The sequence below is a fragment of the Spea bombifrons genome, chromosome 9, assembly GCF_027358695.1.
Source record: "Spea bombifrons isolate aSpeBom1 chromosome 9, aSpeBom1.2.pri, whole genome shotgun sequence".
In the NCBI taxonomy this organism is placed as follows: domain Eukaryota; kingdom Metazoa; phylum Chordata; class Amphibia; order Anura; family Pelobatidae; genus Spea; species Spea bombifrons.
Genome location: NC_071095.1, coordinates 40,118,493 through 40,134,665, shown reverse-complemented (window position 1 = coordinate 40,134,665; position 16,173 = coordinate 40,118,493). Strand labels below are relative to the sequence as shown.

The 16,173-nt window shown below is 44.4% G+C and overlaps 2 protein-coding genes across 2 annotated transcripts; both read right to left on the bottom strand.

Annotated features, from left to right (window-relative positions):
• Positions 1 to 840: 840 nt before the first annotated feature.
• LOC128504960 (acyl-coenzyme A thioesterase 1-like) lies at positions 841 to 3,134 on the bottom strand. The gene is made up of 3 exons (XM_053475234.1): positions 2,519 to 3,134; positions 2,141 to 2,343; positions 841 to 1,467 (listed from the first exon to the last, which is right to left on the bottom strand). Exons 1-3 carry the CDS (start codon positions 3,057 to 3,059, stop codon positions 892 to 894), a joined length of 1,320 nt encoding a protein of 439 aa, XP_053331209.1. The 5' UTR covers positions 3,060 to 3,134; the 3' UTR covers positions 841 to 891.
• Positions 3,135 to 5,647: 2,513 nt separating this feature from the next.
• Positions 5,648 to 9,268, bottom strand: LOC128504821 (acyl-coenzyme A thioesterase 1-like). The gene is made up of 3 exons (XM_053475043.1): positions 8,800 to 9,268; positions 7,121 to 7,323; positions 5,648 to 6,336 (listed from the first exon to the last, which is right to left on the bottom strand). Exons 1-3 carry the CDS (start codon positions 9,251 to 9,253, stop codon positions 5,734 to 5,736), a joined length of 1,260 nt encoding a protein of 419 aa, XP_053331018.1. The 5' UTR covers positions 9,254 to 9,268; the 3' UTR covers positions 5,648 to 5,733.
• Positions 9,269 to 16,173: the final 6,905 nt, after the last annotated feature.

The window sequence follows — 16,173 nt, the reverse complement described above, 5'->3', positions numbered from 1 at the left end:
CCCCACTTTAAGTCTTTAAAGTGGGGGTGCGGCCTATATTCGGGGTCTAGCGCCCGACGACATGCAGTCCCGGGCGCCGGGCAGGCAGCAGGGTTAGGATACAGATCCCCCGCAGCGGTGCAGCTGTATCCTACTCTCCGATACGCCTCCCCTGCTCCCCGATACGCCTCCCCTGGCAGCACTATCCACAAGGGGGGGTGCCGGCACGGGAGGTTGTCTAAGCGCATCGTGCGGACGGTCACCGGCTGCGGCGATGCGGGAAAACAGCCTCCGCTGCCGGCACGTCTGCACGATGTGCTTTAACAATCTCCCTTGCCGGGAATTCCCACAGGCGGAGTCCCGGCAAGGGAGATTGTTAAAGCACATCGTGCAGATGTCCCGGCAGCGGAGGTTGTTTACCCGCATCGCCGCAGCCGGTGACCGTCCGCACGATGCGTTTTACCTCTGCCCCCAAGACTTACCAGAGCAGACTCCCGGGTGTCTTGCGGGGCCGGCGGGGGACATCTACGCAATACGCGTATACAACTTCCGGCGCTGGCACATCTGCTGAGTGCCGGCACCGGAAGTTGTATACGCGTATTGCGTAGATGTCCCCCGCCGGCCCCGCAAGACACCCGGGAGTCTGCTCTGGTAAGTCGGGGGGGGGGCAGAGTGGCAGCATATCTCGGGGGGGAGGAGGAGGACAGTGATCAGCTTATCTCGGGGGGGGGAGACAGAGTGGCAGCATGTTTTTTTTGGTGCTTTTTTAAAGAAAAAACCTTTTTCTTTAAAAAAGCACCAAACTTTTAGGGTGCAGCCTATATATAGGGGCAGCCTATATCCGAGCCAATACGGTATATCTCATTGCGCACATTACTATTTATGTAACATGTAACTTGTATTCCAGTATTTTCATGTTAAGTGCCGATTGAGGAAATCCTGTATCTTCCACCATGAGTCTTCCTGTGCTTGGCAGTGAGCCTGGAGTGCCCCTCCTCCAAAGATAGGTACTCCAAGAACTCGATCAATAGCTACTAAACAGAATGGAGAGCACGGAGGGTCTATCCGGTGCCCTGCACCTGGGTAGTTTAACAGGACAAAGTTCTCTTTCCCATTATCCCTCAATCGTTTAACAGCAGCCTTGGCATAGAGAGAACTTCTCCAGATATGGTCATCTTCTCCCACTACGAACAAGAAGTGACCCTCTGCTTTTTCTAGAGGGATGAGGCACTGATGATTGTCTGGGTGTAGTGGATCATCTAGGGCTTCAGAAACATCAAACACTGCAGAGTCTGATATTCGGACACGGCTCATGTTGTATTTTAAGCCTGGTATGGTGAGGTCTCCGTAGGTCAAACTGGCAGCAGTATTGGCACAGCAACCAGAGATGCTAACAGCTGCAACCACTTGTGGGAGGAAAGTGATCATAGAGAGAGCCAGATCTCCTCCTTTCCCTGTTCCTATAACACCAACACCTGGTCCACGAACCTATGGTTCATTGCAAGAAAACACAATTAAAAAGTTTGAAAAGTGATGTTTTAATAAGATTCCACTATGCAAACTCCTACTTCCAATCTGAAAAGCTCTGGAGATCTAGTAGCCATGCAGGGAGATCTGTGTATCCCTATCTTCTACTTCCTAACGGTTAAATTCAGTAATATAGATTTATGACATTAAGTTCTGATCTCTAAAGTTCTTAGCAATGTACATAATAACACATGTACATCCTTTGTCTTAAGTAGGCAATGGCGGCAGTAGTTGAATATTCGGTTACTTTCAGAGATAACCGAGAATAGCAATAGAGGAGTTTTTCCTCAAGGCTCTTCTAGCAGCGAATATGGGTTCAGCAGTATCTAGCAAAGTCTTGGGCCCCCCACATGCTGTGTTGAAGGACCATCCCACGTGACCGTATCTAGTTTTGGCTCTAAGTGCCACAAATTGAATGTGTGAAATCAGTGTTCACTTATGTGCAAATATATACATACATTTTGCTAAAAATCTGAGTGTATGCTCAGTAATACAATATTTGCTTCTTGTAGCGTGCAGTTGCACTTAAATTCATTTTCTTAATGTCATATTATTTGACACAAAAGCCTTGCATCGAATATTTTTTGAAAAATAAACTGAAAAGCCATCTTTTGCTGCAGCAGACTTAACTCACCTTAGGATGCCGGGACAAAAACTTTGCAGCTTCTTCAAAATATTCCAGCTGAAATTCAGTCATCGCTGGAGGCAGATCTTCAAAGGCGAAGTATGGCAGGGCCAGAGCCGCAAAACCACGGCTTGCCAGCAAACTGGAGCGATACTCGACCAGCCCTCCATCATCACCAAACATATCGATAACTCCAGGGAAAGGTCCATCACCTAAGGATGAAGCAATGGACAGTAATCAATAAAGTGGCACAGACCCCTGGGGCAGGTGGGTATCAATACATTTTAAGGGTATTTTAATGAAATCTCTGATCTGCATGACATTGTATTGTCTATAGTTCCGCAGTCCTGCGTGTGATGATACAGTGCTCTAGAAAGTGGTGATTACCTGGTGGCAGATGCAGACTGCCTCTTACTATCCCTTCTCTCAGTCTGATTCTTCGGACTCCAGGACCAGAAAACAACCTCTCAATTTTAACTCTAGCAGCCACTTCCCGAGGTATGCTCCTTGGGCTTGTGTGCTCTTTGTGAACCAGCACTTCCAGCACCATGGGGGCCTTGTGGACATCTCTCTTCTCTAACCTCTGGTAAGGCTTCTCCATGACGGAGGGTGACAAGCTCCACAGAAGTCCCATGGGTTGCACCCCAGTAAAGTCACCCCCTAGGGAGGCATCTCTCTGTAAATCAACAGTGCCTGAATTATCAGCGGCATAATGGGCACACGAATCAAAGAGACACTCCTTCTCATCCTCTACCAGAACTCTTAGTGTCACCTGCTGCCTGGGATTAAGCCCCTGGACTTTGATCTGCAGCTTCTCGTCTGCGAGCCCAGACTGGGGTGTAACAGAGAGAGACACTAACCTCCTGGGTGCGGAAGTGCATGGCGACTTCCAGAGCCGAAAGGCCCTCGCCGTTACTCCCCGTAGCATTGCACTGGGTAGTAGCTATCCGTCGGTGCTTTAACGGAGAGCAGCTAGGACCAGATGCCCAAACACTTCCGCCTCCGAGCCCTTCTGCCAAAAGTTAAAGGCCAGTGTAATAGATCAACGACCGCATCGAACGCTCAACCTGATTTACTTTTATCTCTCTTACTCAAGTGTAGTTAAACGCCGAACTGTCACTGTTCATGTATCTGAAAGTCTGCCTGGCGGGCATCGGTGTACGGTACGTGCCAGAGCTGATCGCGCTTCTGTTCAGGTATAGACTGCACCTCTCCAAGTGGCGCAGAGGCAGTTCTACTGTCCTACACGCACATATGCAGTTATATACAATTCTACACATCTGCAACGGCCCTATATTATTTTAAAACCCAGTTGAGAAAGTTTAAAGACAGTTCACTTTGTTAATGGGCTGCATGGGGGTGGGATTAATTGGCTGGCCCTTTTCTAAACATTTTTGAATCGGTATCAGGAGACGGGAACAAGGGGTCTCACCGGGCCCCGTAGTTACAGCAGTGTCACGGTGGGATGAGGTCACATACCGTTATATAAATGGCCTTTACTTTTAAACTTGAACGCCTTGCTGATGGTTCATGCGTGCGTAGACCGCACCAAGATGAAATGTTGTGTAATTGACTGACATGCCCCTTCCAGCCAATAAAGGGAGCTGCTGCCCTAAGCATGACCAAGCACAGCTCCCACCATTGCCCCAGGCCTTCCATGCTGTAGGGGCCCATCCCCGTTACACTATGACATCATATCCCGGGTCTCATCTGTAGTTGATGAGGCAAAAACGCTACGATTGGCCGCACATCTCTCCATAATAAGATCTAGTAAGAAATGAAACCAATCACTGGCTCCAAGTAAAGTAATCCAGGGCTGCAGCCCCTCCAGATCTGCCACCCTAAGCAAGACTATGCCAGTGCCTCCAGTGAAGGCACCCGCTGCAAACTATTACCCCGGGTTACCCTAGTGTGCAAAGATCAGGCACTTTTGACTTCTGAAAAAACTGATATGGACTACGCTGCTGTTATCTGTGACGGTGAACTGTAAACCAGCAGCGGTCTCTGTGCTCAACAAAGCCGAAGAAAATGTGCCTGATTGAGGGGTATTATTCAGAGTTGAAAAAAGGTCTTTAATGTAGCATTATACCTCCAACCAAAAAGTTAAAACTGCAAGATGCCTGACACGTTAACGTATGTTAGTTATGAGGGGAGCACAAGGAGCTGGGGGACACTCGAATTCACCTGACCCCTGGGTTAGTTGGTGGCAGCCCACCGCTGCGCAATACACTCATACCCACCAACATTTCTGCAAAAGAAGGACGTCAGTAAAACAGAGAGATGGCGCAACTAAAGAGAGACACCTGGAAGTACGGTATGTATTTGGCAGGTAGCTTGAGGATGCAGTAGGAACATTTAACTACTTATAAAGGGATTTAAAGATGTACAGGAGGCAAGCTTATTTGAAAGGAGGAGCAATGCTAGAACAAGAGGTCATACTCTAAAACTAGAGGGTCAGAGGCTTAAATGTAATATAAAGAAGTTCTAATTTGCTGAGAGAGTAGTGGATAAATGGACTAGTCACCAGGCAGAAGCAGTGGAGGCTAATACAATGTAGGAATGCAAACATGCAGGTGATAGACAAAGCCATCTTCACTATGGGATTAGACCAAGGGCGTATAGGGCTCTGAATCCCTTACATCAGGAAAAACAGGCAGACTAGATGGCTGAATGGTTCTTATCTGCCATCAAATGTTTCTATATGACTTATTTTTTAGCCTTTTTTAAATCAAAAATATGCAAATCATTGAGAGGAAGAAAAAAATAAACAGACTGTTGTGTTACCTTTTAGGCACATAAGCCACATAACATGATGGCACTTGGAAGACCAGTACAACCCTGAACCTGAACGTAAGATCAGCTGTACCCACCAGGGGAAATTCATAGCCTGAATCTACCCTTTCTATGTTTGATATAAAGTGTTACTCATGTTTTGCAAGTTTCAAACCCTTGAATGTAAAATAAAACCACAAAATCAACTCAATCACTAATTTATTGAATAAGCAAATTACATTTAACAAAAATTTAGAAATAAGTGCTAGTTTCAAAGGAACTTTTCAACTGTTTTGATGGTCTAGATTAGAGAAACACTAAACGGATGTAACAGTGCGCCTAACAAAATATATCAATAAAGAGTTATTAAACATACTGTTTCAGTTAAAGCATTTATGGAGCAGTCAGTATGATACCAAACGCTATAAATTTAACACTAATGAGGCAGTTGGAAGGAGAGTTTCATCACACTGGCTTGACTTTTTCCATTATAAAGTGTCAAACCCAGTGATCATCTGCTTTAATTACAGCTTGGGTGGCCCCGTATAAGGTGGATATTCAAATCAGTGAGAATTATGGAAAGTAGTGCATTAAGCGGTGTTAGCTCACCAGTCTTGGAGAACTTTGCCAGGATCAGCCCTTAATAATGTATAGTGATTTCAGAGAGTTTTACGTAAGTTTGGAACTCTTGTAACTAGGCTACAACTGTGCATATGGAAAAGAGTAGACATTAAAGACAATAACTTGTAGTAGCTGGACATTTATTTTCAATGCACTCCTAATGACAGAAATAGTGAGCGAGCAAGGCTTGTATATCCAAATAACTTTGGTCACAGTTTGTTGACAAGGGTTGCTCCTTGGTTAAGATGGTTGTGGAAGAATGCCTGGATTTTATGCCAAGCATCTACCTGTGCCTTTGCATGGGGTTTGGGTTCACCTCCCCATACCACTGGAAGACCCACAAGTTTGTGGAAAGAGGACTTGCACAGAGGGAAATATGGTGGCTCGATGTAATGACCCGTTCTGGGGTAGACATAAACCTCTGGCTTTTCTTTCCTTTCTTCTTGTAAAAGTTCACATGCCGCTTTAGCATAGAATTCACTCCTCCAGTTCCGGTCATCTTCTCCAACAATAAACAGAAACTTGCAGTCCGCTTTCCACACTGGAATAAGGCTTTTGCGATGAGGTTCTTCTAGTGGGTTTTCCAAAACATTGGTAATATCGGCCACTCCTTTTTCTGGGAACGTCACATTCTTTGCATTAACTCCAATAGGAGGGAGTGTGATGTCCCCGTAGTGAAGGGTTGCACCCACATTGGCTATTGAGCCATTAACAGTTGCGGTGGCTGTTATACCTTTCAGGAAGGAGGCCATAGAGATGGCCAGATCCCCACCCTTAGAATGACCGATAAGTCCTATTCCAGGTCCCTTTACCTAAAAGAGAGTTCAAGATTAAAAAGAGCCTTTTATTCTTTATAAATTCTGGCGCAATTTTACAATAGGTTTTTTGATTAGTGGTGGGACTTGCATTAGTTTATTAAGAAGTACAGTTTTTGTTTTACCATTAGCTCAATGAATTTGGAGATATATAGTTTAAAAGCAACTATATGTGGAAAGTTTGACACATCCAGGATTATCGGATTCTTTTCCTCTCCTGAAAGTGTCCCATGGAAGAATTTTGTTTACTCCTTGAGCACAAAATCCAGTGCCGTATACAGTAATGTAGGTCAGTCTTGTCAAAAAACAACAAATCTAATTTTATCCCAATCAACTTCCTTCTTCTGCAGATGTGGAGGCGGCCATTCTTGTGAGTGATGTGATTTTGTGGGTGACGTTCCCTGCTCAAACACCACAAAGAGCTGATTCTTTATGGCAATGCTAATGGAGTCCATTCCTCTATAGACATTCGTTAGTGTGTTGTTTACCACAGGCAGTATGATAAGAAGTCAGGGTGTTTGCCTAGTAGATTGGCCTAAGATAACCATGACAACAAACAGAAATGGCTAATAATCAGCAGTCTGAGAACAAATGAAAAAAAATGTATATATTTAAAAAACAAATATTCTTAATCTAATACCAGTAACGAAAACGGTGAGAGTTCCTCATGACGTTTTCTCTCTTCCCCTCACGCCACATTTAGAAAAACCAGGGCGAGAAAACATAATGGCTGGCGAGGAATAATCATGCATATCCTAATGGTGAATCTAGCAACACTCACCTTGGGGTGCCGGAGCATGTAATTGACAGCTTCTTCAAAGTACTCCAAGTGAAACTCTTTCATTTTCGTTGGAAGATCCTCATAATTGTAATAGGCTAATGCAAGCGTGGCGAATCCTTTACTAGCCAGGAGGCTCGCTTTGTATTCCAGGAGACCCCCACCGGTGCCTGGAATTTCAATAACACCAGGAAAAGGCCCAGTACCTGAAGACACGATTCATGCTGTGTTTTATCATGAGATTTAGACACTGCTACACCCTATAAACATGTATGATAATGACACATAATGATCTACATAGAATGAAGGTTGCTACATTCATTCAGCATGTGAGATTGACGTGGAATTTGGGAGGGGGGGGTCTGAAAATAATTACAAAGCAAATTAATTTTTTAAAATTAATTAATTACATAGCGCCCAACATTTAAAATGACTAGAGTTTGAGGAAATGTGGCTAATGAGCAGGGCATTCATTAGATTTTTTATGTAAATGTATGACCTATTTATTCATGTAAGTAAGAAGGAGTGTATTTTAATTACATAATTTATAAACTTTTTTTGTTGTTTGCAAACATATTATTGTGCCTATTAGGGGTTAGGTCACTGGGGTACACTCATACCCAGCAAACATTCTGAGATGTTAGAAGAAAGGGACATCAGAGGAGGAAGGATGGACAGGGCGATTTGGGTCCCAAACAGAATAACCATAGCAAATGGTACTCTGGCTTTAATGGTTGTTGATATAGGAACGGCTGGGGCAAAGCACTTAGTTTTTATTTTGTGACATATTGAAAGCTATTTTTGGAACAGATTATCCACTATGCACTATGCTTTGTTATTAAACGAAGCCGCTTATAAGTCAGAACCGCAGTTAAAGCAGCCACCCAGCCGAGAGGAGGAAAGGATGCAGGTAAAGTGAATCTAAAGTGTAAGAGTGAATGTGTGCGTGCAAATTAAAGACAGTGCAAGGTTTATCTGCGGGGGTCAGAGGCCAAACAAAATACATTTGTCTAGGTGGGCCACACTGTCTTGCACTAAATTAGGCAAAAATTTATTCAGTTTAAAAATTAATATTGTTATTGTGTAGCACACTACTCATACGCTGCAAAGATTATGAGCTCATTGTGGACAAGAAGGGCACTTTGTATGGGATATCCTATACGAAGTCTGCCTCCTATCACTCATAGCTCCCAACAGTCTCTATATGGTTTGGACATTCCTATGAGCAGGGCCGCCGTCTGCTGCTGCTATTTGGAGGCTTTAGTGTCTGCACGTCTGTGTGATCACCCACATGAAATGTTATTCATTTACACCGACAGGTTGCTCAGTGCCTTACTCGTAACATACAGCCTTACAAAAGCAAATCAACAAACCTCACACAGTATAACACCGGAGAGTTTGTCGACTTTAAATTATTTTTTCACAAATGGCCATTTAGTGAAATATCTATTCAATCGCAGAAACTAGCATTTTCACCAACTATTTATTCTGATGAAATATAACATGATCATTGCTCTGTGATATAAATAAATGATAACATATGCAAGTGTTCCAATTAGATGAACAGCGTTGGTAGCTATGGCGATAAGACCACTTGTCAAACTATAACCGTTGTGGTGTCCCCCAAGGCTCTGGATGGACCGGTGACTCCCAATGAGCCCCGACCATAGAGCTTTACTCACCCGGTGGCAGGAAGAGGCTGGCCCGGACCCTGCCCTCTCTCACCGGGATACGCCTCACTCCCTCCCCCATGAAGCCCCTTTCCTGGGCCGCCGTGGCCAGCAGCTTCCCCCGCGGCTCGTGATTCTCGTACAGCAAGAAGTCCACCCGCTGCGGGCTCTGCACGTTCTTCCTCAGCAGCCTCCTTAAGGGAGTCCGGGGCTCCAGGGCCCACAGGAGCCCCTCGGGCTCTATACCGGTGAAGCTGCCACCGTCCAGGGCCGGGGATCGGCTCAGCTCCAGCTCCCCGCTGCTCCCTGCCCGGTAGCGGCCCACAGAGGTGAAGGTCTCCCCGCCTTCGTCAGTCAGCGCGGCCTGGAGGGTGACATCCTGCCCGGGGCACAGACCGGTCACCTTCACCTGCAGCGGCTCATCGAAGAGACAACGGCTGGGGGACACCTGCAGGGACACGGCCATGCTGCGGCTGCACACCAGGCGAGGCAAAGTCCGCCGGAGCATGAGCAGAGACTGCATGATGCACAAAGTTTACTTTTCGGCTGTTTGGCAGGAAATGTCACGTGACCGCTTCACTACCGCAGCCGGGACACCGACGTAACGAGAACTAATAGTAATGATGTTATTAATGTCGGTATGGACTTTGGGCGTGACGTTTAAATTTCGTATGTTTAATATCGGTATTACCCAGTGCCATAAAATGCCAAAATAATCAATATGGATGAGCAGCTCAATATTTATATAAAGTGATCAACGCAATAGTTTGTTTAATTTACATACAACACAAATATAACGCAACATACTGTGATCTGTATATGTAAATAATCACCCCAAACTCCCAACGAATGATCGCTCACAGAGGGGAGAGAGTCACATTCTCCTGCGGTGAACCCATCAAGGGTGAGAGCGATTGCCGACGATATACTCCTTCCTCCAGAGCGATAACATATTACTCTGTAATGCTTACAAAGCGGTGAGCGCTGAGCATACCTTCCCGGACTCACACATCATAAAGTCATAAAGTGCTGGAAATAACCTGTATGAGAGCAACTTATCAATATATTAGCCCAGACCTCTGATGAAGCTCCGAGGAGCGAAACATGTCAGGGGGGCTACTTGTCTGAGTTTTTAATTAGCCTCTGTCACTGGTCATAATTGAATTATTTCTGTTGTTAGGACTGCAGCCATCAACAGTATGTACGACCTAATATTAGTGTTACACAGCTTATGTTACTGTGACGTATACCTTTTATAGTAGGACTGGTGACACTGGTGTTTTTAAAAATCTTTTTTTTGGTTATACCTTTTAATAAACATATTAATAAAAGTCATGTTTTAGGGTGGGGTTATAATAAGGGTATTTTTTGATCCCGGGAACGGGATTGGTTTATTTGTAGTTGTAACTTACCCTTGTCCCCGCTGGGGCATTATTTTGGAATTGAACTTATCAAATACCCCCTGCGACTCCTGCACACACAGTAACACACTAACATATTTATACACACAGTAACATACTAACATATTTATACACACAGTAACATACCAACATATACACACAGTAACATACTAACATATATATATACACACAGTAAGATAGTAACATATATATATATACACACAGTAACATACCAACATATACACACAGTAACATACTAACATATATATACACACAGTAACATACTAACATATTTATACACACAGTAACATACCAACATATACACACAGTAACATACTAACATATTTATACACACAGTAACATACTACTAACATATACCGTATGGCTCGAATATAGGCTGCACTTTTTTCCCCCACTTTAAGTCTTTAAAGTGGGGGTGCGGCCTATATTCGGGGTCTAGCGCCTGACGCCCGGGACATGCAGTTCCGGGCGACGGGCAGGCAGCGGGGTAAGGTACAGATCCCCCGCAGCGGTGCAGGGGACCTGTATCCTACTCCCCGATACGCTCAGACAGCCTCCCCTGCCAGCACTTCCCACGGGGGGGGGGGGTGCCGGCACGAGAGGTTGTCTAAGCGCATCGTGCGGACCGTCCGGACTTACCGGAGCAGACTCCATGGTGTCTTGCAGTTGCAGAGCCGGCGGGGGTCATATACGCAATACGCGTATACAACTTCCGGTGCCGGCACATCCGGAAGTCATTGGACAGTGGTAGCATATCTCGGGGGGGGGGGATGGGCGGGACAGTGGTAGCATATCTCGGGGGGGGGACAGTGGTAGCATATCTCGGGGGGGGTTTGGACAGTGGTAGCATATCTCGGGGGGGACAGTGGTAGCAAATCTCGGGGGGGGAGGACAGTGGTAGCATATCTCGGCGGGGGCAATGGTAGCATATCTCGGGGGGGGACAGTGGTAGCATATCTCGGGGGGGAGGACAGTGGTAGCATATCTCGGGGGAGGACAGTGGTAGCATATCTCGGGGGGGGGACAGTCGTAGCATATCTCGGGGGGGGACAGTGGTAGCATATCTCGGGGGGGGACAGTCGTAGCATATCTCGGGGGGGGACAGTGGTAGCATATCTCGGGGGGGGAGGACAGTGGTAGCATATCTCGGGGAGGGAGGACAGAGTGGCAGCATGTTTTTTGGTTCTTTTTTTAAAGAAAAAAACTTTTTCTTTAAAAAAGCACCAAACTTTTAGGGTGCGGCCTATATACGGGGGCGGCCTATATCCGAGCCAATACGGTATATACACACACAGTAAGATAGTAACATATATATATATACACACAGTGAAATACTAACATATGTATACACACAGTAACACACTTACATATTTACACACAGTAACATACTAACATATTTATACACACAGTAACATACTAACATTTATATACACACACAGTATCATACTAACATATTTATACACACAGTAACATACCAACATATATATACACACACAGTAAGATAGTAACATATATATTCACACAGTGAAATACTAACATATGTATACACAGTAACACACTAACATATATATACGCACACAGTAACATACTAACATACCTAGTATGCACAACCTAGGGTGTGGAGGGGGTTTGGTGGGGCTGTGCTGGCCAATGGGTTTACTTACACTGTATGATCAAAAGTACAAATGATTGCGTTTAGGTGTTTCAGCCACACGCATTGCCAACAGGTATATAAAATCAGCACACATCTCCACAGACAAACACTGGCAGTAAAATGGGTCGCACTGCAGAGCTCAGTGACTTTGCCAGTTCATGACATTTCTGCCCTGCTAGATCTGCCTCGTTCCTCGGTAAGTGCTGTTATTGGGAAGTTGGGGAGTCTAGGAGTACCAACACTCAGCCATGAAGCTGTAGACCACCCACACCCACAGAGCACGAATGCCGAGTGCTGAGGGTCTTAAAGATCGCTTCAAACTGCATATTAATGTCCACGGTTTTGGATATCCAATAAGGTGTGATGGTCAGGTGTCCACATACTTTTAGTCATATAGCGTAATAAAAAGTTATCCCACAGTCATCAAACTGTCTGTGGCAACTGCGCTGCTGGGGATAGACCCCTTGGTGCGGGGGCATCCTGTTTAAAGGGACAGACATGCTCCATAACCTTTACTTTCTATCTGACGGTTCCCTTTTTTCTGCTCTTCCCCTGTAACAGCCCCCACTATCTCATGTACACTGTGCCATCAGAGAGAGGATTTAGACCAGGACACTGTTTGCTCTGCTAGTTTTGCCGCATCCATCAGCTTCCCTGAGGCAAGATAGTCCCGCAATTTACAAGAGTCACAAGCCATGGCTAGTTTAAATTCATTTAGTTATATTAAAAGCTGTGAGGGTGGCGGTCCATAGGTTTGTATCTCATGTTGTTTCTGTTGTGTTAGTGGATTGTGTTACTTTAGTTCCTTTTAAGTAAATGAATTGAATGTGTGCAGAGGTTACAGGTCCTGTTGCCTAGCAAAGATTGTAAACATTTCAGAGCTGTCAGTGTTGGTACAAGCAGATAGATCCTAAGTGTGATTAGATTGTCACGTCTGTGTGTTCTGTAACCATTAAGAGCTTTACCCCTTTCTGGTAAGTAGTCAATTTGTTTGTATGTCAATAAGAATTTCCTGTTGTGTCTGACGCCCCCAAAATAGATTGTTTTTAGATAATAACTGTAAAATTTTTATAACAGTTATGTTATGCTATAAGCACACTTTTGGATTCCCATCCTGCTTACCTCCCTATAGCAGTCACTGCAATCAGTTGATTAACATACCTGACAACTCTCAGGGTTTTTGCCCCAATCTCAAGGGGCAGATTTTCAGGGTGACACAGTCTGGAACTGATTCCTTCCTATTCTACACTGCTGTGATCATATAGCTGCCAATTAATTCTTTTGCTATCAGTATGTTATGGTTGATATCTCTGCTTGAATGCAGGTGATTAAATTAAGTGTATCTTTAAGTAATTCCACATTTTCTTTGATGAGCAGCACGAGAGCCACTTTGTTAACACATTTGGCCAATAACTATGGAGAATCTTCAAGCAGGGTTATTAATGGGTTAATGTTTCAGAGAGTCTCTGCAGAGTCTCCATAGCTAGCTCTTTTTGTGCCCTTGGCAAAAACAGGGCCCCTCCCCACTATATTTTTACAGAAATTATTTGGAGGAAAGTAGTAAATAACAAGGAATTTAGTGATATTAGAACCGTTTATTTCAGTTACACAACAATATATGACTTGAGTATCTTACATGTGACAATCCAAAATTACAGTCGCAACTTAAAAATAATAATAAACTTTAGGGCTGCAACTAACGATTATTTTAATAATCGATTAGTTGGCCGATTATTTTTTCGATTAATCGATTAATCGGATAAAAAAATGAATGTAAATTTTTCATTTATTTAAAATAATTTAATAAACAAATGATGTTAAATACAAACAGCAGAATAACTTTGATAATACATTTCTTGTCTTTATTCCCCAACCAGCCCCCCAATATATGCACATTTGAGCCCAGGCTTGCTACGCTGCCTCCCAGACATGCCATGCTGCCCCCCCACATATGCCACGCTGCCTACCACAGCACTCCACGCTGCCTCCCACATATACCACACCACGCTGCCTCCCACATATACCACACCACGCTGCCTCCCACATCTGCCACGCCATGCTGCCTCCTACATGCCACACCACGCTGCCTCCCACATCTGCCACTCCACGCTGCCTCCCACATCTGCCACTCCACTCTACCCCCCACATCTGCCACTCCACGCTGCCTCCCACATCTGCCACTCCACGCTGCCTCCCACATCTGCCACTCCACGCTGCCTCCCACATATGCCACGCCACGCTGCCTCCCACATCTGCCACTCCACTCTACCCCCCACATGCCACTGTGCCTGATACGCCTTATACCCCCTGAAACACCACTCCATCCTCCCCAGACATGCCACCCTGCCCTCCCCACATATGCCACGCCATGCTGCCTCCCACATCTGCCACTCCACAATGCCTCCCACATATGCCACGCTGCCTCCCACATATGCCACTCCTCGCTGCCTCCCACATCTGCCACTCCACGCTGCCTCCCACATCTGCCACTGTGCCTGATGCGCCTTATATCCCCTGATACCCCACTCCATCCTCCCCAGACATGCCACCCTGCCTCCCAGACATGCCACTTCTCTACCCCCAGATATGCCACTCTACCCCCAGATATGCCTTATACACCCTGATACACCACTCCGTCCTCCCCAGACATGCCACACTGCCCTCCCCACATATGCCTTATATACTGTATATGCCTTATACCCCCAGATATGTCACTTCACTGCCCCCAGGATTTAGATTCCCCTAAATTAACCCTAAACTCCCCATTAACCATAACTGCCCCTAAATTAACCCTTAACACCCCCTTAACCACAGCATCCCCTAAATTTACCCTAAAGACCCCATCAACCACAGCATCCCCTAAATTAACCCTAAACACACCATTAACCACAACTGCCTCAAATTAACCCCAAACACCCCATTAACCACAGCTGCTCCTAAATTAACCCTAAACACTCTATTAACATAACTGCCCCTAAATTAACCCTAAACACCCTATTAACATAACTGCCCCTAAATTAACCCTAAACACCCCACTAACCATAACTGCCCCTAAATTAACCCCCACCTCCCCTAACTTTCAGTAGCCCAAATATATATATATATATTACATACATATATACACACACACATATATATATATATATATATATATATATATATATACATATATGTGTATATATATATATATATATATATATATATACACACAAACACATTATATATATATATATTTATATATATATATATATATATATATATATATATATACATATATATATATATATATATATATATATATACTTACAGTTAGATGAGTGTCACAGCCATGTGGTTCTGGCCTGGAGAAGGAAGGGGCGGGGCCAGTTGTCACAGTGATTACAGGGAGGGGGAGTAAGTAGGAGCTGCTGCTGTGAGACGGTGAGTCAGACTAAACGGATTATATAATGAGGGGGATTTTTCAGAGCGTTTGCTCTGAAAAAACCCTCATTTTATAATCGATAATAATCGATTCAACTAATCGATAATGAAATTCGTTGCCAACGAATTTCATTATCGATTATTATCGATTTTATCGATTAGTTGTTGCAGCCCTAATAAACTTAATAAACTGAGGTAAATAAGTATTGATATTTATTTATTTAGATAGTATACAAACTTTAAAGGGAAGAATCAAAGTGTTTTTCAAGGTAATTCAGCACCATAATTGAATAGTTAGAGCAAAATAATAATAATAATAATAATAATAATATCGTTGGGTGAGTAAAAACCTATAACTTTTACTCATAGATTGTTGTAGAAGGTTATGTATTTTAGTTGTAGACCACTGCGTTCCTCAAGATAGTATACAAGGCCCCTGATTGTACTAGAAGCATAAGCTATCCCCAGAGAATATCTGATACTACCTCTTGCCAGCGGTGTATCCAGAGCATCACCTCGAGAGGGCCAGTCACACTAACAAACACCCAGACACACACATCCAGTTGCCCCACCACCTGGATCCGACAATACCCAGTGCCTAACCTCCTGGAGACATGAGTTTCTCCTAGACTAAACTGCTTACATTATTGGAGCAGAAGGATAAATCTCCCCACATGACCCAGATGATGAAATGAAGACAGATTTCTTGTAGTTTAAAATTGGCTTATTTCTTTTGTTTCAAATGTTTAGTGACTGCAAGAGGAATGGGTTTGGGGGTTGTCAGGGACAACACATGGGGCATAACTAAGCAAGTGGGTAACACAGTTTGCACAATGGCTTTGTTGAATTGTGATTTCCTGTCTGTTTTCCACATCTATGGAGCTGAATGCA

Bases quoted from the DNA above. Each gene is read 5' to 3' on its own strand.
- LOC128504960 (XM_053475234.1), bottom strand. From the start codon at position 3,059: ATGCTACGGGGAGTAACGGCGAGGGCCTTTCGGCTCTGGAAGTCGCCA. The intron at 2,344-2,518 runs GTAATCACCACT...CTTCATCCTTAG, and splicing joins CAGTCTGCATCTGCCACCAG to GTGATGGACCTTTCCCTGGA. The intron at 1,468-2,140 runs GTGAGTTAAGTC...AATGAACCATAG, and splicing joins TTTTGTCCCGGCATCCTAAG to GTTCGTGGACCAGGTGTTGG.
- LOC128504821 (XM_053475043.1), bottom strand. From the start codon at position 9,253: ATGGCCGTGTCCCTGCAGGTGTCCCCCAGCCGTTGTCTCTTCGATGAG. The intron at 7,324-8,799 runs GTGAGTAAAGCT...TCGTGTCTTCAG, and splicing joins CAGCCTCTTCCTGCCACCGG to GTACTGGGCCTTTTCCTGGT. The intron at 6,337-7,120 runs GTGAGTGTTGCT...ACTCTCTTTTAG, and splicing joins ACATGCTCCGGCACCCCAAG to GTAAAGGGACCTGGAATAGG.